We start from the raw sequence: 27,446 nt of genomic DNA, 5'->3' as shown, positions 1-27,446 counted from the left end.
GCAGTTGGGTGCAGACGGACACGGGATTGAATTTCCTTAGGATCAGCCAGGAGGAGTGAGGCAGGTAAGCACACTTTAGGGTCGGAGTTGGACAATCCACCTAAACCTACCCCCTCCACTCTGACAGGCTACAGACTTGTAGCGAGGCAATGCGACACATGAATTTGCAGTGTAACAGCTGAAAGGTGTCTTTGTGCGGTGGAAGGAGTGTAATAATTAATAATAAGAAGAACTCTTTACATTTATATAGCACTCATCTCACTGCTCAAATCGCTTTTACATACCGAGTGAAGAGCTACTTCAACCACCACTAATGTACAGCATCCAGCTGGATGATGAGACAGCAGCCATTCTGCACCAACACATTCCCCACACATTAGCTGTTAGGTGGTGGAAGATCGAGAGACAGTTAGCCAGTTAGAGGCAGGGGAGGATAAGGGGGCCAGAATGACTAGCCAGGCCTTGGTGAGCAATTTAGCCAGAACATCAACATATACCCCTACTGTTTTCGAAAGATTCCCCGGTATCTCTAGTAATAATAATAATAATTCATTACATTTATATAGCGCTTTTCTCAGTACTCAAAGCACTATCCACACAGGGAAGAACCAGGAAGTGAACCCACAATCTTCCACAGTCTCCTTACTGCAAAGCAGCAGCACTACCACTGCGTCACCTGTGAGGACAGTGACCACAGAGAGTCAGAACCACGGTTTTAGGTCTCTTCCGACAGATGGCTTGACTATATTTGCTTCAGTACCAGTCCTGAGGTCCAAAAGATGGTACTGATACTAAAGTCAAAATTGTAGTCCAAATCCAACACTAGTACAGATGAGAATCCATGATGGGGGAGCTTATTGGGTTTAACACCAGACAAGACAATATAGTGGTGAGAAGGAGTCCCCTTGAAGTTTTCCTCTTTTAATTTTTATATTTGGGATTGTGATCCCTCATTTGTCAAACTGAAGCTGCACGGTTGTTTGTCAGTAGTGCATGGTGGTTGACATGAAATTCATCTCAAGAGTCTGGACCTTTGAGGACCCAAGAGTGAGATTTGCTGTCAAAGGCTCGTTTTTACGTAAATGACGTAGGCCACGCTCAAGTTTTTGCCTTTTGTGCAGCACTCTGATTACTTTGCTTACCAGAAGTTTTCTTTGTTTTGTTCCACATGATGTGTTTTTAGTCCTTTCAGTTTTATTGGCATTAAGTTATTGTGCTCCATCTTCATCAATTGTTGTGAAGAACTTGCATACGTACGGTAGAGAGGAGAGTTATTGGGCAGTATTTTTAAAGAATGCTGGTTTGTCCCGATTTTGAGAACAGGAAGGTTCTTCCTGCACTAAGCCACTGTGATGCTGTCTCTGGTTACTACATTACAATATTTGTACAGTCCGCCATTTCCTGCTGCAGAGATGATAGGTGCTTTACTAATATGTTTGGTACGGCATCTGCAATAGGTGCCTTCCAATTTTTGCTTTGCTGTTCCCTCACTCCATGATGGCTCTGGTACTTTGATGATTTCCATTACAATCTTTAACTACATTAGGATCCTGTGCTCTCTTCATCACTGTTCTCACAATAACTCTCGAGTACCTGTGTGTGTGTTTCTAGTAGTCTGCTGGTAAAGAGTTACTTTCAGGGTGTCCCCACTTAACATTTTATAGGACCTTTTTGGATTATCCTTAAATTGTCTCTTTTGCACCATTGTTTGTGTTTCATTTTACAGAGCTTGTGCTTCTGTTAGAGTTTTGAGTTTATTGCTTGCCATTGTGAAGGTAAAGTCAATAATAAGCAAAACTGCAGATTCGTTCATGTTCTGGCTAGGACTTTAGGTGCTCTTCCTCTTTCCATGTAGACTTTTAATAAGTACCAACTCCCTGCACAGGGTGGGTCTTCATTTTTCCTTCTCTCCGCTCTTTCTTCTTTCTCCCGTGTGAATCATACTGTGCCTCTTAAGGCTATGCATACGTGAAAATCGTTTGCCACACTCAGAACAGCAATAAGGATTTTCTCCTGTGTGAATGCTCTTGTGCGTCTCAAGATAGCTCATTTTCAAAAACGATCTGCCACATTCAGAACAGCAAAATGGCTTCTCCCCCACGTGAATTTCTTTGTGCCTCTGAAGATGGCTTTTTTCTAAAAACTCTTTGCCACATTCAGAACAGCAGTGCAGCCTCTCTCGTGTGTGAATTTTGGTGTGTCTCCAAATGCTGCTCCTTTTCGTGAATTGTTTACCACATTCTGAACAACAATATGGCTTCTCTCCAGTGTGGATCCTGATGTGGCACTTAAGACTATTGGTGCGTGAGAATCCTTTGCCACACTCCAAACAGTGATATGGCTTCTCTCCAGTGTGCATTCTAGTGTGTTTCCGAAGAGTACCCTTGTCATAAAATAGTTTGCCACAGTCAGAACAGCAAAACGGTCTCTCTTCCATATGAATTCTTTTGTGGCTGAAAAGACTGGCATTTTGTGAAAATTGCTTCCCACATTCGGAACAGCAATATGGCTTCTCTCCTGTATGAACTTTTTGGTGGCACAAAAGAGTGACTTTCTGGGAAAACTGTCTCCCACATTCAGAACAGGAATACGGCTTCTCTCCTGTGTGAATTTTCATGTGTCTGTGAAGGCTGGCGAGTCGTGGGAATTCTTTTCCACACTCAGAACAGCAATACGGCTTCTCTCCAGTGTGAACTGTCATGTGGTTCTGAAGATGACTCCTGTGATAGAATCGTTTGCCACATTCAGAACAGCAGTGGAGTTTGTCTCCTGCATGAGGTATAAAAAAAAAAAAAAAAAAGGAGAAAGTTATTTTCAATTCACTTCCTCCGATTCACATTAAGTAACAGCACTAAATAAGTGACAGTTGATGTTACGAAAATTTTAAAAGTATAAACTATCATTAAGTTACACATGGAAAAACACTTAACATGATAATAAATTACTCAACCACATGAGTCAAAGTTGAAAGAGTAAAGAGATCACATGTGATAGACCCAATTGACAAAATGATTCGTGTCATTTTCTGTACAAATATCAAAATGGCTTATTCAACCACCAAAGCAAAACAGAGAAATGGACAAAGTGGTGTATTAATGGACAGACCTATAGGAGCTGAAGTGGTCCGTGAAGTGGCTTTGGAACACACCAGCTACTAATGACATATTCAGAATCTTCAAGTACCAAAACCCCTAAAAATGATTTATAAGTGGCCAATTTCCACTCTGGAACACATACAGGAAAATTTAATAAAGTCTGTTCACCACAATACAGGGGTGTGCAGAACATGGAAATGTGACAGCGGTAGAAATTTGCCAACTAGTTGAAATTTTCATGTATCATTTTTACAATGGTGGAGAACATCAGGAAGATGCCATTGTTACTTGTTGAAAAAGAGACGATGGGGAGTAAGAATTTCATTACCTGCTGACATAGCCAGGAAATGTTATGGTGCACAACCACATTCCTCACCACCTCTGAAACTCCTGGAAATGGCAGATTCAGCCACCTTGGGGAATCTCCCTGGATTTTTTTTGTTCACACATGAAATTCAAATCTCAATCCACCTAACCTGCATGTCTTTGGACTGTGGGAGGAAATCCACGAAGACATGGGGAGAACATGCAAACAGGACCCGGGAAGTGAACCCAGGTCTCCTTACTGAGAGGCAGCAGTGCTACCCACTGCGCCACCGTGCCATCTGTAACTAAGTTATACTGCTCAAATTAAAAACTGAAGGGAACACCGATCAGGGATATCAATCTGTCCAGTTAGGAAGTACAAGCGATTGTCAATCAACTTCTCCTGGTATCTCCTCCATGCTCTTGAGACCTTCCTGCAACGGCACGTATGGATGTGCCATCCTGGAGGACTACATGTGCAACCTGAATGGGCCACAGGTTCCACCTCATGCCACCGGTAGTGACAAGAACACCAGCAAAACACAAAACTAGAGAAGAATCTGTCAGGAAGGATAAGGAGAGAGCAACCGTCTGTGGTCACCATTCCCTTATTTGGGGGGAGGTCTTGCTGTTCCCACTCCAGGTCACCTCCTGTCATTTTCATTTCTACCAAAGCAGATGTTGTTGATTCCCAATCTCTTGTGCTACCTAACTGGACAGAATGATATCCCTGAAGGTTCACTGACTTGGTGTTAGACTGGGAGGATTAAGTGCTCCCTTCATTTTTTTTTTTTAAGCAGCATACTTTTAAAGGAAATGCGCCTCCAATACTGCTGGCACATGGCAGGCGTTAACACTTTATAATACTCTGAGAGTGAACTGCCGAGCCATTACTCAAACAAAACAAGCCAGCATCACCTTTCAGCAGTCTCACCCTCTTGTCAAGTACAGTAAAACCTTGGATTGCGAGTAACTTGGTTTGCAAGACGAGCTACATTTTTTAATACATTTTAACATGATAAACGAGCGAGGTCTTGCAATACGAGTAGTCCGTATACGCTTTGTCTGCTGAGCGTCATGTGATCACAACTGAGCTGATGGTTCTTCACTCTCACTGCGGGATTGTGGGTAATCAAACCAAACTGATTACACTACATTGAAATCTTAATAAAAGCCTAAAAGTTTTGACAGAATTTGTGAAAGAATACTTTTAGGGTAACACACCATTCATCTTAAAGAAATAGCATAAAGGGTTAATGGATGTCGGAAATGAGATAAAGATCAAGTGAACAACAAACTGTACAATGAAATATAAGAATTAGTTTAGGAAAAACACTTAAATAAAGAATTTACCAGAAGAAAGGTTGTTGTAATATACAAAATGTACTGAAGGAGGATTAAGAGATGTCCTGTAAACAACAAGAATGGACAATTGTTACATACACAGAAATCTCAAGGGTGGTGGCGCAACTCAAAAGGTATAAGAACCACCAGAATCTAATATAACAGACTTTTATTTTATATAAATCATTTGGATGTAAACCAATGAACCAACCAGAGTAAATGTCTGCATTGATTGACACGGCATGTAAATTCAGTAGTTTATAAAATGAACTTCTAGTCTTTGTTTCTCTGATCATTCTGACCAGGCGGTAACAGACTGCTTTTGACGAACGCTCCCTCTAAGACATTTTACCGAGGAGTAATTAAAAGATATAAACATAACCTTTTCTCCCGCCTGATAACTGATTTGTCCTGTTAGAGGATGTTTCTTTCTTTAATAAGATGTTACATTTCGACCGCAGAACCGAGCCACGTTTGCCCCATCGTGTCAAACAAAAACACCCTCAGACACGAAGGCAGAGTGTACGACAGAGCGGATTGAAGAGCCACAACCTAACAGAAACACACATACAGCACTTGAATCAGAAAGAAGCATTTGAAAAACAAACGACGACTATGCAACCGCATTACCAGCAATTCTGCAAGGCTGCGTGAACATCACTTTCCATCAGATGGTTTTCACAGACACTGAAGCCCATCTCTCCGATCAAAGGCTGCGGCCGTCAAGCTCAATATCGCTTGAAAGAGCTTCTTGTTTGTGTTCTCTTTCTAGAAAACTGATTCAGTTCATCTGGACGTAGTTCTTTTCCAGGGAGATACGTTACATCACTCATCCAAATGACTTCCTCAGTCTTTTGGATGAGTGATGGAACGCATCTCCCTGGAAAAGAACTATGTCCAGATGAACTGAATCAACTTTCTAGAATTTTCTTACCTGGATTATTGAGTATGCATCGAGACTTCTTGTTCGTGCCCTGCTCCCATTGTACAAAAGTGTTTAACAATGTTATAGCAAACAATGCCTGCATTTTGTGAGCATACAACGAGTAACACAAGATTTGTTTCATGGACATTTCTGATATTTGCTGTTCTCCGGCATTGCTCTCCATTCTGTTAGAAACTTTATTACATCCACTCTCCAGACAGATAAACATTTCTGTGGCCCTCACTACAAACCACATGGACAAAGTAGTAACATTTAAAACAAAATAGTTTTGGGTACAGCATTCCTCAAAATGATGGCCTGTGATCCTACATGGGTCAAGGGTTGTGACTCATCGTTTTATTTCATGGCAAATGGTGACTCGCTTTTTCAGAAGTGTCTCCCCATGGCTCGCCGCGGGCGGTTTAAGCTGTCGACATCGCTCTGCTACGACTTTCCCACCCCAATGAGATTATCGGCGGTGATTCTCCCCTCGAATGACTGCCGGTGGTCCTCATGGAATTGGTTTCGAGGACACTAAGCAGTGGGCGGGCAGAAACACAGATTTGAAAACTACAGATGTAAAAAACGTTTGGGACAATTCCACAAGAACTCTGGATGACGATTACCATACGGGTGGTGCTACTGCCTCGCAGTAATGAGACCACAGGTTCATTTTGTAACTCCACCTTGTGTGGAGAGCACTTGGAGTACTAGAAAATGCTATTTAAATGTAATCAATTATTTTTAAATAATGCGCCCTTGTCTTCAACTAAGTTACAATAACAGACAAACAACTGCCTTAAACTAATAAGACAGAAACATTTGGGCTCTCAATGCAGAACACGTCATTTAAATGTTCACAGTCAGGACTTGTCTAAAGCCTCACTGTAAGCTGATGAGCAACCAATGAGAGGAGACTGGAGGCGTGGCTTACCCTGCAGCCAAAAGGTCCCGAGAGAGCCAGCACTTCTGAAGGAAGACCCGTTCATAGAGACAATGAAATATTGGAGGACCTCAGACTATAGAAAGTAGGAAGGCTGGGAAACGTGACAAAAGGGCGTTCATCAATTCACCAGATAGCAAAACGTCGACAAATGGAGGAAATTCAGTACTGGAGTGGATGTCCCGCGAGGATCACAATATAAAGGTGGGAAAGGATTCTGAAGGAAAGAGCACGTGGCTGTGGGTGGTACCCAAACGGGACGCCCAAGAGGACCGGAGGAGGGCTTATGCCTCCTCCAGACCACAAGGGGGCGACCGCCCTGGCGGCTTTGGGGACCCGTGGTCACCGCCAGGGGGCGCCCCGATGCCTTTGGAGCCCTGGCCCTCAGCACTTCAGCCACACCCCAAAGTGCTGGGGGGGGAAGAAGACCAGGGACACCCAGAGTGCTTGCGGGTACGCAGCCATCACTTCCGCCACACTGGGGCGTGCCAGTGGAAGATTGTCGGGAGGCACCTGGAGCCGGGTGGTTATGAAAGGGGCCGCCTCCCTCATTTTGGGGGCTGGAGTCGGGTGGAAGAGGACAGAGCTCAGGAGGAGAGGAGTGGAGGCGGTCAGGAGAAAGGAGGCATTGGATGGAAGGCCTGGACTTTGGGGGAGTTTTGGGGTTGTATATATTAGTAGTGTAAATAAACATGTGGTGGTAATTTAAACATGTCTTCCTGTCTCTGTCCAGGCCATATTCCACAACCTCTAGAAATCATTAGAATGTGATAAAGTCTGCGCTCAAGTGTCCACTGGAAGGAAACGACATGAATGGCATTCATGAAGCACAACACAAGAGTCAAGAACTGCTCGATAAAATTAACATCACAGCAAATATCAGGCTTGTAAAAGGTCCATGTGACTGCACTCTGAGTGTGACTGCAGTGCTGGTACTCAAACAAAGCAAGCATCAACTTCAGCAGTTTGACCCTCATAAAAAAAGTGCTGTTGATGCCGATACTCCTTTCATGTTAGCTTTGCAGTCGTCTGGTGAACATCATTTACAAATTGAGTCTGCAGGACAATGTTCTACAGATGAATCAGACAAAACCGCTTTGGCTGAAAGAAAGAAAGAAAGAAAGAAAGAAAGAAAGAAAGAAAGAAAGAAAGAAAGAAAGAAAGAAAGAAAGAAAGAAAGAAAGAAACCTCATGGTGGTTGATAGAGCATCACACGTTTTGGGGATGCTTTGCTCGTCCAGCTTACTATCATCAAGGGAATCCAACATGATCTCAACAAATCTGACAGGAAATGCCCGGTGACAAAACCAACTGTTACATTTTAGTTGGACTCTCGTTGCAAGAAGGAAAGTTAGCTTCATTGGTTTTGACCGAGATTTCCTGCACTTGCATGAGTAGCAAGGCACAAACGACGGCAAAAATGGTCCCGACATCTGGTGAGAAATCAAAGCAGACGTGTGAAGCAAAATACTCCATGGACGACGTATTGCCAATTATCTCTGAATTGGACTAGGACTTGTCCGACTCCGATTTTGATACAAGCGGTTGAAAACAAATGTGAGGTTCCAGCTTCAGCTGACTGGTCGCCAGCTATCCGTGGTAGCTGACACACCTACAGCACTGTTCGCCTGGGAGGACTGCCACTTAACAATGATAAGAGGTAGAAACCAGAATGCAATGCACCGCTGCTGCTGCCCCGGCCACACAAAGACAGCCTGGCAGTATGCCTGTCACACATTCTTGGAAAACTGGCAGCCACAGCATGCAGCAACAGATGTTTTATGTCGATTTCTATGTTAATTTTCTGACAATCAATGGTTTATGTTTTTTGTAAAAAAATATTCAGCCCTTTAAAGAGTTGATGCAGAAATCCTGGAAATTCCAAAGGGTTCACCAGCTTATTTTCTTACAACCGTACTGCACTCTTTACCAAGGACAGGTTTTGAGTGTTTGTATAAACTTATGACTAAAATGTAAGAACAACAAATTGCTAGACCTTACAACATTAACACAGGTGATCTCTCAAGCTACATTCCGCTACGTTTCTCATAAAAAGCAGAAGATTGCCGCTTTCAGGCCCAAATTCTAAAACTTACACACATTTCATTATGTTACACTTACTTTCTCCTGACTGATTTGTAGATGGTGGCTGATCTTCCCGAGTTCTCACAGATAACATCTCCACTGTGTTGTTTGTGTCAGACTGTAACGAAGGCTCCTGCAACGTACACCGTCTGCTCTGAGAAGAGACTAACCTGGTCACCACTCCATCTCGACACCCCAAATGAAGGCCGTCTTCTTCCTTCCCGATGCTCTCCACACTTGTATGTTTGTTTGTCTCGATGCTGACGGACTCCTCTTCAGGCTCGTCTTTAAAGCCCACTGCCCCCTGTTCACAATCCTCACTCTTAACGAGGAGATTCTCCCATTTAGGGTGGACAGGCTCCCACTCACAGTCCTCCTCTTTGACATTTACGGCCCTGTTCTCCACGATATTCACGTGAGCCTCGCACGTCTCCTCTTTCACATCCATCTAGACATCACGGTAAACGGCGGCTTTTCTCTCTGTGGAAAGAAGAGGGTAGAATATCATCAAAACCAGAGGTGTCGAACTCCAGGCCTGGAGGGCCGCAGTGACTTTCATTCTCACCCTTTTCCTAATCAATGACCAGTTTTCACTGCTAATTAACTCCTTTACCCTTCATTTTAATAGCTCTGTTTTTAAGGATTCAGTCCTTTGAATTGATTCTCGTCTTCATTTAATGACAGCCAAAAAGAAATGAGACGTGAAACGAGCTGACAGCTGATCATCTAAACTGGGGCTTCAAACCCCAACCAATTTTAGTCTAACCAGTTTCTTAATGAGAAGTCAATTCTTGCTGTTTATTAAACCCGTTACTTAATTTGATGCTTTGTTGCTGCTCTCATTCTACCACAGTAGACATCTACAAAACATTTTGGTGACCTGAGAGATCAGCCTTACCGAGACCCTAACCTTTCTTCATTTTCAGCTATTGTGTGATGGACACAGGTTAGCTGGTCATGTGGCAACTTGTTTTGTGTCTCATTATTGTTTGGCTGCTAATTAGTCTGAGTCAAGCTAATTAAAACTAAGGCAAAAGAAGATGGTTAGCAATGAAAACCTGCAGCCACTGCAGCCCTCCAAGACCCGAGTTTGACACCCTCTTATCAAAACTGCACTGTTAAGATCGACAGACATTTGAGTTTCATTTTACAACACCGTCCCAGTTTAGAATTTCTTTTTACCAAGACAGACAGTGCAGGACATATTGACTGAAAGTTAGAATTCTTCACGTAGGATTATCAGGTATAAAACAAACTTGGCAGGGGAGTGAAGGTCTAACGGGCTGAGAGAAGACCACCTCATACAGTTGTGGGCCAGCACTATTAAGTACTTGGATTAACCATAAAGTGCTGCTGGGGTCACAGGGGGATGTTTAGGGCTGTTTCAACAAGCAGGGCCTCAGCACGGACACAAACGAGGAAGAAGGAAATGAGAGCGGAAGTGAGCTTTGCTGGAACTGCATGGCTTGACACAGCGGGTGAAATACAAGCTTGAGTAGTTTAGGCGGACAAGTGGAATTGCTGACACTTACCTTCTATTGTTGCAAGCAGGGTGTTTGGTGGCTGGCAAACACCAATCAGAGAAGAGCTGCCAATCATCCAATTACCTGCTGAGCCAATCACACCGCATGCATTTATTTTAGGAACATTTCACATAATTCCCATTAGCCAGTAAAAGTTTTAAAGCAACAACAAACATCTCTTCTGAAGGAGTAAACCGCTAATGGACCTGACCTGGAGACATCCTCCAATGCCCCGCCATTGCTATAATATGTAAAGAAGGTGAGTGCATTTGCTGCATGGATTAGTTTAACTTTTAAATTTTTTTAATTCAACTTAAAATACGCTAATTGAATTTCTGTAAATAGTTTTGGGGAAACGGAAGCACAGCTCTTCCTGTTACCCCGAAATAACAATGGATGGTGAGTTTTCAGATTGAAGAGCCCTCCATTCCTTCGAATTGGGTATCAATAAGAACACGATCCCAGTGTGGTATAGCGGGTCCACGGCTTTAAAAAAAGGGCCGGGTTTTAAATCCGTATAGCCGTGTCGTTCTCTGTGGGCGCGATTGCACAACCACCGGGAGTTAATGAGGTAGTTGGAGCGAGTCGCACCTGCATGTGTGGGTGCGTTCGTTCTCAATTGCTTCACTGGCTTCCTGTGGCGTGTGATTAAGGCGCTGCGGCCACAGAGGTGCGGCTATATATACGGGTCAACATCAGGAAAGGGGAGAAGATAGATGAATAGATGTATAGAGGAAGAAAAAGGAGGCTAAAGGATGTGAAAGAGCCGTCTTAGCAGCTATGATCTGGCCGCGGGTAAGGAGGAGACAGCATGAGCGTTAGGCTGTGGCGCTCTAGGGCAGCGTTTCTCAACCTTTAAGTATTTGTGACCCGAGTTTTCATAACAATTTTAATCACGCCCCCCTAATGTTTTTTTGAAACCCTAATAAAATTTATTCCTATATTTTTTGCTGCCGATACACCGCTACAAGTTTAAAATTTCCCTTACAAATATTGAAATTATGCCACATATGGCAACATTCGCGCCCCCACAGTTTGAGAACTGCTGCTCTAGGGGCTAGTTCGCCCCACTGAATGTTCTATTGGAGTAGGGTGAGCAAGGCAGGTGTCCTCCCGTGGGATCTGAGGAGCGACTGCGTGAGCACAAAGAATGAAGGGAGGAGAGTTGACCTCGGACGGTCTGGCAGTGATATCCTTATGGAAGCCAAGGAGGAGGTCGGCCGAAAGGAGCTCGTGGCTGTTGGGTCTCCGCCGGCTGCGGGAGCAATGGATGAGCCAGGAAGAATGAGAGATGGAGGTGTGCTGAGACCGGGATGAGAGAGACTGCATTTTAACCTCAGATTTTAATGGACTTATTTATTGATGGTTTTTATCCCCACTGGACACTTGTTTTTATGGATTTATTGAACCTGATGCACCTGGCTTCATTTGAGAAGTGTCCTCATGTGTCACCTGATCTCGGTGACATTACCGATGGTGTTGGGTTCAGGGCTCCTGTAAGGACGATGGGAGTGTGGAGCTGGACCTGCATCGTCACACCCAGCACATCTAAAATTATAATAATAATAATAATAATAATACATTTTATTTATTTGTAGGTGCCTTTCTAAACACTCAAGAATAAACACACATTATAAACAAAACTAAAATACAGAAGTTAAAATCAGACAGAGCAATTGTGATCAAAAAGAAAAGGCAGTCTTAAACAAATGAGTTTTAAGTTTAGATTTGGAAAGTGAAAATGATTCAATATTTCTAAGCTCAGATGGTAGTGAGTTCCAGAGCAACTGAATGCTGTGCTCCCCATAGTGGTAAGATGGACAAAGGGGGCAGTCAAGTGGATGGATGAAGAGGATCTGAGGGTATGGGAGGGAATGGCAACATGGAGGAAGTCAGACAGATATGGAGGAGCGAGGGTGTGGAGAGCCTTAAAAGTTAGTAGGAGAATTTTGGATTGAATCAGGAACTGAACTGGAAGCTAATGAAGCTGCTGCAAGAAAGGAGTGATATGGTGAATAGAGAGGGTTCTAGTAATGATGAGGGTGGGCAGCTGAATTCTTGACAAGTTGAAGCTTATAAAGAGATCTGCGAAAAAGACCAAAGAAAAGGGAATTGCAATAATCCAGACGAGAAGTGACAAGACTATGAACAAGGACAGCAGTGGTGTGGGGAGTGAGGGAGGGGGGGGTGAATACGATTAAAGTTATGCAAGTAGAAATATGAAGACCGGGAGATGTTACTGATGTGGGACTGAAAGGATAAAGTGCTGTCAAGGGTGACACCTGTGGGGAAGGGGAGACAGAGGAATTATCAATAACAAATGAAAAGTGATCAGTTTTGGAGAATGTTGATTTTGTACCAATGAGGAGAACCTCAGTTTTGTCACTTCTTGTTATTTAATTTAAGAAAATTTGAAGAAAACCAGGATTTGATTTCTGCTATGCAATCAGTAAGTGAGAAGGGTGGAAAGGAAGCAGTAGGTTTGCTAGTGAGATAGAGCTGGGGGTCATCAGCATAACAGTGGAAGCTAATGTTATATTTACAAAAGATATTGCAGAGGGGAAGGAGGTAAATAATGAAAAGGAGGGACCCCAGGACAGAGCCCACCTGAAGTAACAGCGGTGGGTTGGAATGTGAAAGTTTTAAGCTGAACAAACTGAGTGCGGCCTGAGAGGTAGGATCTGAACCAATCTAGTGGAGTGTGGGTAATGCCAATCGAAGATAATCTATTAAGAACAGTCGTGTGACAAATCCGCCAACCAGTTTTCCCAAATGTGACTAAAACACTCCGAGTCATCTACAGAATGAGAGGTTGGGAGCACATGCTGATTTCACAGCGTGTTGCCGCACCCACCACACGATGTACCACCCGGATTGGGACCCAAGTGCAGCCGTGCAACAGGTGACACCTTAGCACCACATTGGAACAGTGCAAGTTGTTGTTTTTTTTTTTTTTTTTTAAACAGTGGCTGGAGTGCCAATCCTGCCACCAACCCCCAAGTTCTCCTTGTAAGTTGAAGGAACAGATTAATGTCATATGCAGGACGGAGCAATTGCAGGTTAAGGGCCTCGCTCAAGGGTCCAATGAAGTTAAAGTGGAGATATATTAAAGAAGAAATCTCATCCTCAAACTTGGACCTCTTTGAGTCGGGAACCAGGCAGGAGGAAGCTTGTCCATTGCGTCTTTTATTTTCTTTCCAGCAAATGCTTCAAGGAGGATACACTCCACTACAGCAGCCTGTGATGGAATGGTCAGTAAGAAAGTTACAGACTCATATTTATAGAGTATAGAATTTACATAACAGAGAGGTTAGGAGCATAATCTGATTAACGTCATAGCCAGGACAGAGCAATTGAAGGTTAAGGGCCTGACTCAAGAGCCCAGTGAAGTTAAATTGGAGAAATTTCAAAGAAGAAATCTCGTCCTCAAACTTGGACCTCTCTGAGTCAGGAACCAGGCAGGAGGAAGATTGTCCATTATGTCCTCTTAAACTGAGAAAATGTACCATTTTAAGAAAAGAATAAAGTCATTTTAAATTTGATGGCAGAAACACGTCTCAAAAAACTTGGGCCAGGTCCATGATTTCTGGAAATGTTGCTGAGCCCAGGCAGTGCCTTCCATGACAGAATCAGGCCTGTCTGTGATGCAGTGCCGCTTGAAGATCACGGGCATCCAGTACTGATTTGTGGCCTTGTCCTTTGTGCATAATCGCTCCACATGCTCCGACTCTTTTGATGATATCATGTACTGTAGATGATGAGATATTCAAAGTCTTTGATATTTTACGTTGAACATTATTGTGAAACTTGTAGGCACAGCTTTTTGCCGATTGGTGATCTCCATCCACCTTTACTTGTGAGAGACTCTGCCTCTCCAAGATGCTCTTTTTATACCCAATCATGACCTGCTGCCAATTCACCTCATTAGTTGCAGTACATTCCTCCAGATGATTCTTTTTAGCACCGCTTACTTGTCCAGCCTTTTGTTGCCCCCATCCCAAATTTTGCTGCCATCAAATTCAAAATGAGCTCATAGTTTTCATACAATAGTAAAATGTCTCACTTTCAATGTTTGATGCATTTTTTGTGTTTTAATGTGAATAAAATTTGGGTTTACGAGATCTGCAGATCATTGCATTCTGCTTTCATCCACACACACGTCCAAAATTTTTTTTTGGCATCAGGCTTGTATTTCTGAGGTGGCCATGACAGACTGACCATCGAGCTCCTGGAAGAGGACTACTTGTCTTCTGTATGGTGTGTTGTATCCTCCCCACACCCAACCTACCTGGAAGGGGGTCTCTCTCTCAATGAACTTTCCCTACAAGTTTTTTTTTCTTGTTTTCTTAGGGAGTCAAAACTGGGGGCTGTCCAAACACAGAGTCAGTTAAAGCCCATGGAGATGTTCCTTTGTGTGACTTACAAGAAATAAACTGTTGTTGGAGTGGGGACTTTTAGTCCCAAGTCCAAATTCATTCACAACCTCATGACACAGAGAGGGATGCATTTTCTTTTTACTTATAGCAGCACTGGATGTCGGCGAGTTTGCATGTTCTCCCCATGTCTGCGTGGGTTTCCTCCCACAGCCCAAAGACATGCAGGTTAGGTGCATTGGCGATCCTAAATTGTCCCAAGTGTGTGCTTGGTGTGTGGGTGTGTGTGCCCTGTAGTGGGCTGCCCGTGGTTTGTTTCCTGCCTTGCGCCCTGTGTTGGCTGGGATTGGCTCCAGCAGACCCCCGTGACCCTGTAGTTAGGATATAGCGGGTTGGATAATGGATGGACGGATGTCGGCTGCTGATTCCTCAAGTTTCATGTATTTATTGGCTTTTAGGGATGCCGGTCAGCCGGACAAGTCGGAAACGTCTTGTTAACGTTTGTTACGTGAGCTTTTGGTCTGCAGGGTTTTTCTCACTCTTGATTTTTTACTATTGTGAAATGAATGGCCTTGAACGGTTTGGGGCAGCCAGCCACCTGCATACTTGAATATCCTGGCAGCAGAAAGGCACATTATAAGCAGAGTTATATACAGAACAGAGTTCACGCAGAACATGGTCCGGGTTGTATGGCAGTTTGGCGGAAGTGACGTCATCGTGACCAGAACCGGAAATGACATCATGGAGCCCAGAAGTGACGTCATGGGAATCAGGCCAGATTAAGGAGAAAGGTTTACTGCACCGCACCGCCCCCCCAGGCATGGAGTTACCTTCCTCTGATCCTTCTAGCTGCCCCCCCCCCATGCGCACGTGTGTGACACTCTGTAATTAACACTCTCACCATTTATTCTGATTAACTGTGTGTAGCCCTGACACTAATTTTGATTCACTTTTGTTGTCAGATATCATCTTACCACAATTTAGTGCCACGGGGAGCTGCGTTTGTTACTTCTCTTAAAAGTGACACACGTTAGGGTGGGCGGGGTGGGCATTCTGCTAGATCACACTCTGGCATATGCCCAATAATACAACTGTGAAGATGGAAACTGAAGGTGAAGATGGAGCAGCCAAGGCTGCCTCTCATCTAGAAGGCAAACAACAGCTTATAAACTGGGAAGCACTTCTAGGTCCTCCGCCTCTACAGCTATGCAATATGGTCCCCAAGTAGGGCTGCTCAACAGGACTACAGCTCCCAGGATGCCCTGCAGGTGCACCAAGGGGAGCTCCGTGTGCTGAATGCTGCCACTTAGTGTATCGGGGAGGTTATCTGTCCACAGAGAACAATTCTCTTCTGTCCTTCCAACCAGACTAGGCAGCCCAATCTTCTATGACCTTCCATTTATAAAGGCGCCCCAGCTGTGAAAGATCCCACCCATATGGTGTCTTTGGGGACAACTGACAGTGCGTTTGATTCAACAATTGAATTTACATAAACTTCTTGTTATAGCATTCATTTTCTGCAACACACACAACAACTGTGGACAAGACAGTCAAATGGCAGCAGGGCTCCGGCTCCTTGTGTTTAATTAATTTTAAAATCTGTATTTTGCATTGTTATATTTTGTATGGAGTATGACGTGATGATACATTACAATTTTTTTTGTTAAAACGTGAAATTGTCAATTTTTTGAAAGGGGGGTCCAGTTCAAACTCAGGCGTGGTTACTGCCCTATCAATTGACACACTTTCTGTAGAATACTCCTGGATGCGTTTTACAAACAATAAATGACTGAGCAATTGAGAAGGTGGAAGAAAATTTTTAATGGACACCCCCCACTGGAATGGCCCGGTTTAAGCAATAAAACACAGGCAGGAGAAAACGTCAGTCATTATTCTTTCTCTAAATCTTGCAAGAGGTAACAGCATATCGTATTAGCAAGTGTTGCAAAGTAAAGAGCGTCCTCTGTGCTCTATTTATACAATTCATTGATTAGATCACAACACAAAAAAGGAATTCATTACATAATCAGAAAACTTTACATGATTGGCTACATCCAGTTGCTAACGGGACGTGACAAGCATTGATACTTTAAATAACTACAATTAACCACGACAACTAAGTGGATTGGGAGTGTGTGACTTCCCAAGAGATAAAAAGTACAGTTAGTGCAAAAGGAAACGCGTTCACTTTATGTTCTGGACCAGATGTCTCCTAGGCTTCCCATCAACAGGAAACTTTAGCGCATAACAATAGAACAATGATTAGACCTTAAAATAACACATTCTTTTTGCTATAAAATAACTAGAATGCATTTATCATATTGAAAAATAAAACAACAGCATCAGCCTTTAACACTAGAATTACCAGAGCCTACGAAAAAACTCGTAGATCTGGCCCACCTTAAATCGCTTCTTAAATCCGTTCTCACCTCTCCGCCAGCATCCTTTGTCCTCTAAATGTGCTGATAAAGACAAGCTGCCGGGAGCCGGCTATTACATCCCCCCACTGACTTAGAACGTGCGTGAACTTCTCCCAGCTCATGCCTTCATTGATTATCTGGGAGTGAAGTGGAGTTCTGGAGTGGAAATAATAGATTGTTATTTGGAACACACGCATTTCATGTGTGTTCCGTTTCTACAGTAATCTGTGTAAACACATTGTTAAAACAGAAACTTTTTCATATTTTAGTAATAAATGTTATAAAATGTAGTAGGCATAAACTATAGAATGTGTAAAGCCTGAGTTCCAAAGATAAAATTAACACTTTCACAAAAGCTTCAAGGATGATACGACAGTTTCCGTGGCGTAGTGCGATACGATTTGCCTCTCAGAGTGCAGCAGCTTTGCTGTGCCTCACAGACCTGAGTTCGATTCCCCGCTGGGGATAAAGTGTTGCTTTTTTTTTTTTTTTTTCTTTTTAACCTCAAACGGACATAAAATTTATAAATTTATTTGGCATAGTTGGCAGGAATAGAGAGAGATAGAGAGAGAGATATTATTTGGTGTAGTTGGCAGGATTAGATAGATAGAGAGAGAGAGAGAGAGAGATAGTATTTGGTGTAGTTGGCAGGATAGAGAGAGAGAGAGATGGTATTTGGCATAGTTGGCAGGAATAGATAGATACAGAGAGAGAGAGATAGTATTTGGCATGGTTGGCAGGATTAGATAGATAGAGAGATAGCATTTGTTGGCAGGATTAGACAGACAGACAGAAACTCTTTAAATAAATAAATCAGCACACGCACACCAGAATGACTAAAAAGAAAGGAGTCCCAGTGAAGCAGTATACAGATGTACTGCTGTTGGTATAAAGGAGTTATAGAAGAGATGCAGAGATACAAAATATTAGGAACATAAAGAACTGCAAACTAATGACAGTATTTAAGAGGTTGTGAGGACAGAGTGCTACCAACAGAAAATAAACCGTGATGTGATTTAGCGCATGTTTGCAGGTACTTCCCACAGTCGATGATTATAAGCAGCACATGCTCAGGGCAGCACCAAGTCTTTACTTATATCTGAGGTTTTCTCTCACTTTTTAAAGTTATACGTAGGCAGCAGTTAACATTATTTTAACATCTTGTGATCCATGCATGTTGACATGCTGTCGATCTTTAAAGTTAGAAAGCAATGGACTGGGAGACACTTTGTGTCACACAAATAATGATTTGTCTTCAGTAGAATATCATTTAAAAAAAAATGTCCACAAAATCAATTTCTGTAGGTAAAGGATTTTGAAAATTGAAATGTCTGCTCTGAGGATCACTTCACCTTGTTGTGTGAGAAACATGAAGCTTTCTTAAGTAGGCTGGTGCAGGGGCACAGAAATAAATCTCATGAAGCAGACATGTCAGTTACACAAAAAACAGGAACTTGAGCTGTGAGCGCCGAGACTGATTAAACAAGCCAGCGCTCAGGACCAGCTCAGCTTTAACCTCCTCAGACAAATCATAAAACTCAACACCGCCAGGCACTTACATAAACTCTTAAATCTCAACACATACTTAAAGAAGCCATAATAACTACTCCAGTTGAAATCTTTATTTAAAATTGTCTATTTTTGAACTCATATTAGTGTAGACGGCTAGATATTGACCTAAACTTTGTACTTTTTATTTATCTTTCATGCAATTTCTTTGGAATGTGCAAAACTAACTTTATTTAGTACCCTGTGGTAACAAAGATCAGATGGACATACAGTCTGAGAAAGGTAAACACTTCTCGATTTCTCCTGTTCTCCTTGTTAAACTGATATGAAGTGAGGACTTTACTGTAAGTTGGGGTGGCATTGCCACGTGAGTGGGGCCAGCAGAGCCAAGAACTGGCATTGGATTAAGAAGGAATGGCCAACTAGAGAAAAGAAAACAAAACAAAAAAAGCTGTAGGTTGGTACCAACAACATCATCAGACGTACCTTGGAGGATCCAGTTAAAGTGCAGCCTCCACCACTTCATGTTAAGCTTGGTTTAATGAAGCAGCACGTCAAAGTCCTACCCAAAAAAAATTAGCCTGCATGTTTTATGGATTTGTGCATAAAGTTTCCTGGTTTGGTTGCAGCTAAATTGAAAGTGGGCCCTGAAATTAGAAAAATTTGTTCTAATGCATAATCTGATGAATGAACTGGGATGAGAGGCTTGGTTATCACTCAAATAAGTCATTTCTGTTTGTAGGTAACCATAAACGTCCAAATTGTACAGAAATTATTAAAAATGTATGAAGAAAGTTTATGGAATTACGTTGCAACATAAGTCTCTAAATTCACTTTTTTGGAATAAATAAATATAATTCTCCATTCAAGCACTGTATGTACATGTCTGCTGTCTACATTGTATTAAGAAAGGTCTGGGAATGTTAGGTCCTACTACTTTAACAAATCCACACTCACGGATTTTAATTATGGAATTCACGTTATTGCCGCACAGTCAAGTTAACAGAGGACTCACATGGTGACAGGCACAACACTTTCCTCTCCCTCTGTGTATTTGTTTGCCGCTCGTCTCCACTCTGACTCATCTCCAGTTTGTTTTACTCTTTTATTAATCAGACGTGTAAAGCCCGATTGATTACTCACTGCTCAAGAAGAAGAAGAAGAAGTTACATTTATTGAGCGCCTTTCACAAACCCATGGTCACTTTACATACAGAGTAAAAAAAAATTACACAGATAACAAAAGTTCATAGAACAGGAAAGTTTTCAGTTGAGATTTAAAACTGCAGAAAGAGGAGCAAACTCAAAGAGACTGAGGAAGAGAGTTCCAGAGTTGAGGGGCCATAGCATTGAAGGAGCTGCCTGCCAGGGTGGAGAGTCTGGTGTGTGGGACAGTAAGGAGATGACTGCTCGAGGACCTGAGAGAGCGACAAGGAGTGTAAGGAGCTAAGTGAGGTAGAGAGGGGGCTCTGAAGGTGAGAAGCAGAATCTTGAATTTAATCCTTGATGGAACTGGTAACCAGTGGAGCTGGGAGAGAACAGGGGAGATGTGAGCAAAACGCTTTGTGTGGGTGAATGTCCCGTAGCTTCTGTATAGCTTTTGCAGGGAGGCCAATGAAGAGGGAATTACAGTAATCAATAGGAGACATTATGAGCATCAGAGAAGGACAGAAATGGATGGAGGCGGGCAATCTTACGGAGACGACAGAATTAAATTTTGGAAAGAGACCTAATGTGTAGCTCAAAGTTAAGTGAGGAAACAAACAAAACACCAAGATTTCTGACAACAGGAGCAGGTTTGACAAGTGGACCATCAACAGAAACAGAGAAATTGGATGCCTTAGAAAGCTGGGATTTTGGACCTACCAGTAACACTTCAGTTTTATTGGCATTACGTTTGAGAAAGTGATTTTCCATCCATAGCTTAAGATCAGTGATGCAGTCAGTGAGTGTGCTGGGAGGCGAGTCTGTACTAAGATATAACTGTCTATCGCCTGCATAACAGTGGAAGTTAAGATCATGTCTGCGAATAATCTGACCCAAAGTAGGGATATAAAGTAGAAAGAGTAATGGCCCGAGGACTGAACTCTGAAGGATACCACACGACTTAGGTGAGGTGGAGGATTTATATCTGCCCAGTGTGACAAACTGTTGCCTGTTGGAGAGATGTGATGTGAGCCATTGAAGGGCTAAGCCAGAGATGCCTACAGCAGAGAGACGTGACAGAAGGATTTCATGATTAACTGTGTCAAATGCTGCACTTAAGTCGAACCATAGTCTGCTGACCGAATAAGATCATCGACTGTCTCAGTGCAGACTGAAAATGCTCAGAGAGCGTATTGTCTAGAAGAAAACGGCCGGCCGGTCACCAACTCCTCCTCTCTGGTCTTTAAACCGAACACCGCGGACTGAAAGGAGAAAGAAGGCAGAAATCAAAGCGCTGGGTGTGCGGAAAGGGAGGCGACTCGAAGTTCGAGAAGGATAAGTCAGAAGGATTAAACGGAAAGGAAATAATAAGAGAACACGATGGTGTGCCTGAGCAATGTGAAGTAGAAACGAGTCTCGATAACATGAAGTAAAACTCAGGCACCAAAGAGCAGCAAAAACACGCGGGGGGCCACCAAGAGATTCACTCGAGCAAAGTCCGGCGGCGGGCTGACGGCCAAGAACGCGCTGCTCGCCTCTCATTCAAGTTACATGCAGTAACTGCACTTGAAGCGAATGAGCATACAACAACCATAAAGTGTCACTTACCTCGTCTGTCTGTCTGTCTATCTATTTGACGAGCTCTCTCGGGAATTCCTTCTAAACCCACCTCACTAGACAGCAGCCCCTCATCTCCTGTATTGCCCCGTGTTGGGCGGCAGCGTGGCTTCAGCGTCTGTCGCTTTTGGTGACGTCACGCAGGACTCTCCACAGGCACACGTGAGTTTGAAAAGCCGGGCACGCGCAGTGAAAGAAATGAGAGCAGGAAATGGAGCTTCGAGAGATCGGAACGAATGGAACGAGTGATTCGAACAAAGTGTCCATCACTGGAAATGTTTGACTATCGCATTACAGTAACATTTAGTGGCCAGATGTAACTAAACATTAATCTGGCACACAGACGAGATCTAATCAAATAAACTCAAAGCACAAAAGTACAGGAAGAGCACGGCGTTCGTTAGGTGCAATGCTCCACAACCGCAGGGTGGGTCTCGGGTTGCCGCAGGTGGGTCGACAATTGCATATGTTTAAAAGGGCAGTGCCTTCCCAAGCAAACCCCAACAACCAACTTTCGCACTCCATGGGGGGAAACGACGCTAGATTTTAAATAATTTTAATTATTTCAATAATTTTATTGAATATTTCACCTCTAAGGTAGACATCATCCGCTCCTCATTGTCTGCCTCCAGCCCTCCATCGCTGGATGTTTCTACATTAAAGCCAATGGGCTGCCTTTCCCAGTTCCTCTGTACCACAGTTAAAGAAGTTGAGGGCATCATGCAGAGGATGAGGCCTTCAACGTGTTCATTGGACCCTTTTCCTACTCCTCAGGTAAAAGCTAATGTATCAGATATAAGCCCTCTTATTGCTGATATCTTTAATCACTCTCTCCAGAGCGGCTTAGTCCCACTGGCCTTGAAAAATCACAAAAATTAGACCTCATTTTAAAAAATCCTCTTTGGATCCTGAAGTGTTAGCAAACTATCGTCCGATCTCCAACCTTCCATTTTTGTCTAAGGTTTTGGAAAAGGTTGTTTTGGTCCAGTTTCAGGATCACCTCAAAAATTCAATCTGTTTGAAAAATTTCAGTCTGGTTTCCGAACTTCTCACAGTATAGAGACAGCCCTGGTCAGAGTCACCAATGACCTCCTGATGGCTGCTGACCAGGGCTCTCCATCACTTCTTATCCTCCTGGACCTCTCAGCTGCATTTGATACAGTAGATCATAATATTCTCCATCATCTTCACTATACAATTGGACTTTCTGGCATTACTTTGGAGTGGTTCGAGTCCAATCTTACAGACAGGGCTGAGTATGTGGCCTTGAGGTGATGCTAAATCTCATACTCACACTGTCACCTGTGGGGTCCCACAAGGATCAGTCCTTGGGCCGACCCTTTTTAATATCTATATGCTACCCCTGGGTCTCATCATCCGCAAGCATGGAGTTTCATTCCATTGCTATGCCGATGATACGCAGCTCAATGTGAGACTGGATTCAACTTCTCTTACACCTCCATCAACTTTTTCCTCTTGCTTGGATGAGATTGAGGCCTGGATGTCCAAGAACTTCCTCAAGCTGAACAGCACCAAAACTGAAGCTCTTTTAATAGGCACCCCCATTAACTTCGTTCCTCTGTAAATTGTATTTCTTTTTCTGACTGTACCATTACTTTCTCCCTTTCTGTTACAAATCTGGTTGTCAGGTTAGACTCCCATCTGTCATTTGATACACATGTCCATCACCTTTGTAAAACTGCATTCCTTCATCTTCAAAACATAGCCAAACTCCGTCCCTACCTCTCCTTCTGTGATGCTGAAAAGCTGGTTCATGCCTTTGTCTCCTCCAGGCTGGACTATTGTAATGCACTCCTCATCGGGATACCCAACAAGAGCCTTCAAAAGCTCCAACAAATTCAAAATAATCTGCAAGGATCCTGATGAGGGTGCGGAAATATAAACACATCTCACCAATCCTTCTGTCACTTCACTGGCTCCCTATCCATCTCTGTATTGAATACAAACTGTTTGCTCACTCACCAGTGTATTCATGGAAATGCTCCACAATACCTTAAAGAACTCCTTATACTACAATCCACTACAAGAAACCTCCGTTTTACAAATACCCACCGCCTTCGCCCCCCTGTCACCAAACTTCATACAATGGGTGACTGAGCCTTTGCAGTTGCTGCTCCACGGCTCTGGAATGTTCTACCAGAGAGCCTGAGAACACAGCAGATTGTGGGCCATTTTAAAAAACAGCTAAAGACTTTTCTATTTAGGAAAGCTTATTAACAAGAATGCTATAATTATTGTTGTTTTATCTCTGTTTTTATCTTGTTGTGTCTTTGTTTAAACTTTTTATGTTGCACTTTGAGATTTACTGCTAATGTAAAGTGCCCCTGTAAATAAAATGCCTTATTATTATTATTATTATCATTATTATTACCATGAAAAACAGACTAAATACCAGAGACTCCATCAATAAAATGATTTGTTCACCTGTTAAGCCTGATATTTACTAACTTGACATGAAATATTTCTGGCCAACATCGCTGAACTCACCTACACCTCCACGTCATTATTTCTTTTCCACATCCGCAGTCTTTGTCTACTACATGTGTGCAGTGTGCTTTTGATTCCCATCAGTAATTCCGAGTGTACGAAGGGGGTTCATAGTATATTGCATGTTTTGTGTGTGGATATATAAATGTGCATATAATACTGTGCTTAAGAAGGAACATATAAAAGGAGCTGGAGTAAGGAGGGTGGGGATCTCCCGGCTAAAGCAAGGTTTGGGGCCCCATCAACATAAAAATGCTTTGAATACACATCTACTTTAAGGTCTCAGAGTCACACACAAAGTAAAGTAAAGGACAAGTACAGAGTCTTAGCTTGAAAATAAATGGCAAAAATCTGAAGGACCAAAATAAATAAATAAATAAAAATAGGGACTCTGAAATGATGGGGGACAAAGTCTGCTGAGCTTCAATTCCTGCATAGATGACAAGTAACCACCCCAAACCAAGGCTTGAAAAATCAGCTACCAAGCCTTCCTACAAATGCAGACAAAAGTAGGAACATCACGTGCTGCAGAGGCCATTTTGTGTATCAACACAGACACATGCTTGTTTCTCAGAAATGGACTTTTCTGCATTTCTTTGCGACAAAGGCATTGATGAGATCATTAAAATCTCGTTTCTGAACCATATCACTCCCAGTTGACATCAGAGTCAAATGATTCTGTCTTCCCTGTTTCACGGAGGATTAAAACGTGCACTGCAAGTGCATGTGCCTGTATGACTGGCAATGTCAGGTAAGCCTTGAAAGCAGCGGCTACGTTTGGAAAGTTCCGAATCCTCCATAACAAAAGCTCTGGAGCGGATGAAATGCCTTCAGTGCTTTGGTTTTCTCTGTACTGGACAATCCACTAAACACTGTGCTGCTGTGTCTTAAACAACAAAAGAAGCAGATGGAACAACATCCACAAATGCAAATCCTCTTAAATCAAAGTCTGCAATGTGCGCTTTAATCACATCTGAATTATTTGATTCATAATTTGAAACCGTGGCGCAGAGGGGGGAACTCAAGAAAAAAAAAATATGTGTTTGTCCCAAACAGGGCACTATATACAGTATATAAATATAGAAGACCATCTAGGAAACGTTTGGGTTGCTGCTGGAAGAGATGTTGGTGAAGCCAGCAGGGGACACTTACCCTGCAATCTTAATGTGGATCCTAATGTCACAGTGCAGTGACAGGGACAGTGTGCTGTAAAAATGTCCTTCATATGAGACATAAAACTAAAATGACTCTCCGAGGTCAAAAAAGATCATTGGGCATCTTTCGTAAAGGGTAAGCTGTATCCCGTTGTGCTGGCTAAAATGCACGGGCCCATCGTGCTGGTGGATCCTGCACATTAGTGGTGGTTGAAATGGCTCCCCACTATCTAAACAGTCATATGAAAAAGTTTGGGAACCCCTCTTAATTCTTTGGATTTTTGTTTCTCATTGGCTGAACTCCCTTTTAAGATATGACATACCTTATGGAAACAGTAGTATTTCAGCAGTGACATTAAGTTTATTGGATTAACAGAAAATATGCAATATGCATCATAACAAAATTAGACAGGTGCATAAATGTGGGCACCCCAACAGAGATATGACATCAATATTCAGTTGAGCCTCCTTTTTCAAATCTAACAGCCTCAAGACGCTGTCCTCCTATAGCCTGTGATGAGTGTCTGGATTCTGGATGGAGGTCTTGTTGACCATTCTTCATACAAAATCTCTCCAGTTCAGTTCAATTTGATGGCTGCCGAGCATGGACAGCCTGCTTCAAATCATCCCATAGATTTTCGATGATATTCAAGTCAGGGGACTGTGACGGCCATTCCAGAACATTGTACTTCTCTCTCTGTATGAATGCCTTTGTAGATTTCGAACTGTGTTTTGGGTCATTGTCTTGTTTACGTAACTTCAACTTTGTGACTGATGCTTGAACATTATCCTGAAGAATTTGGGTTGAATTCATCCGACCCTCAACTTTAACAAGGGTCCCAAGTCCCTGAACTAGCCACACAGCCCCACAGCATGATGGAACCTCCACCAAATGTGACAGGAGGTAGCAGGTGTTTTTCTTGGAATGCGGTGTTCTTCTTCCGCCATGCAAAGCACTTTTTGTTCTGACCAAATAACTCAATTTTTGTCTCATCAGTCCAAAGCACTTTGTTCCAAAATGAATCTGGCTTGTCTAAATGAGCATTGGCATACAACAAGCGACTATGTTTGTGGCGTGAGTGCAGAAAGGGCTTCTTTCTCATCACCCTGCCATATAGATGTTCTTTGTGCAAATTGCGCTGAATTGTAGAACGATGTACAGCTACACCATCTGCAGCAAGATGTTCTTGCAGGTCTTTGGAGGTGATCTGTGGGTTGTCTGTAACCATTCTCACAATCCTGCTCATATGCCGCTCCTGTATTTTTCTTGGCCTGCCAGACCTGCTGGGTTTAACAGCAACTGTGCCTGTGGCCTTCCATTTCCTGATTCCATTCCTTACAGTTACAGAAACTGACAGTTTAAACCTCTCAGATGGCTTTTTGTAGCCTTCCCCTAAACCAGGAGACTCAACAATCTTTGTTTTCAGATCTTTGGAGAGTTGCTTTGAGGATCCCATGCTGTCACTCTTCAGAGGAGAGTCAAAGGGAAGGAAGCACAACTTGCAATTGACCACCTTAAATACCTTTATATCTCATGACTGGACACCCCTGTCTATGAAGTTCAAGGCGTAACGAGCTCATCAACCAATTTGGTGTTGTAAGTAATCAGCATTGAGCAGTGACAGGCATTCAAATCAGCACAATGACAAGGGGACCCACATTTGTACACAGCCAGTTTTTCACATTTGATTTAATTTCATACAACTAAATACTGCGTCACTTAAAATCTTTGTTCGGAAAATACCGCAGTACTCAGATGTTCCTAGGAAATGAAAGACATATTGTACCACTGTTATCTTTATTGTTGAAAGGAGAGTCAATTATTATGCAGGCTGAGAGGGGTTCCCAAACTTTTTCATATGACTGTGTATGAGAGAGAGGGAATATAGGTGTGTTTCATGATTTAGTCAGTCAGTCAGTCACCAACCTATCCTAACACACAGGGTCATGGGGTCTGATGGAGCCAATCCCAGCCCACTGCAGGGCACACACTACGTACTTCCGGGCTTTCTCTTCCTCCGACAGGACACAGAATCCATTACATTCGTGATATTACAGCTCTCTGAATAATTAAAATACTGAGATGTATACGTGATATCATTTTCATGATGATAGGAGTTAAAGCATGTTACTAAACATGTTAACACGGTGGCGCAGTGATTGTTCATAAATCACGTAAGATGCTTGCTGCGCCATGTGTGACCTTCGATGAAATAATTTATTACAGAAGTACTGTCTCTTTCAAATGTACTAACCTCCAATTCCTGTCCTTACTTTTCTTTCTCCAAATACCCAATCGCCACACAATCAGCTCTGTAATAGACGTGAAGCCATCTGTAAGCTTAGAATGACGATTCTTCAAAATGTTTAAGGAACATTGAAATATCTTCATAGTACGTGTTTAATTATTCTATCTATTATTTAATCTCCACCAGTCTCCTGGTTTTATTCTCCTGTTGATTCTGATCTCCCAGTCCATCATCACCACTCTCCCCATTT

The 27,446-nt window shown here is 42.8% G+C and overlaps 1 protein-coding gene across 3 annotated transcripts; it reads right to left on the bottom strand.

Annotated features, from left to right (window-relative positions):
* Positions 1–134: 134 nt before the first annotated feature.
* On the bottom strand, positions 135–21,410 carry LOC114665476 (oocyte zinc finger protein XlCOF19-like). 3 transcript variants are annotated; one of them, XM_028820091.2, is made up of 3 exons: positions 21,277–21,410; positions 8,735–9,178; positions 137–2,769 (listed from the first exon to the last, which is right to left on the bottom strand). In XM_028820091.2, exons 2-3 carry the CDS (start codon positions 9,144–9,146, stop codon positions 1,895–1,897), a joined length of 1,287 nt encoding a protein of 428 aa, XP_028675924.1. In that variant the 5' UTR covers positions 9,147–9,178; positions 21,277–21,410; the 3' UTR covers positions 137–1,894. The 3 variants fall into 3 exon arrangements, with proteins under 3 accessions (XP_051782706.1, XP_028675924.1, XP_051782696.1); XM_051926736.1 differs by having other exon boundaries at positions 138–2,769; positions 8,735–9,174; XM_051926746.1 differs by lacking the exons at positions 8,735–9,178; positions 21,277–21,410 and adding an exon at positions 3,424–3,516 and having other exon boundaries at positions 135–2,769.
* Between the last annotated feature and the right edge of the window lie 6,036 nt (positions 21,411–27,446).

This window comes from Erpetoichthys calabaricus, chromosome 1 (assembly GCF_900747795.2).
Source record: "Erpetoichthys calabaricus chromosome 1, fErpCal1.3, whole genome shotgun sequence".
NCBI lineage: Eukaryota > Metazoa > Chordata > Cladistia > Polypteriformes > Polypteridae > Erpetoichthys > Erpetoichthys calabaricus.
The sequence above is the reverse complement of the archived record's forward strand: the minus strand, read 5'-3'. Positions and strand labels throughout refer to the sequence as shown.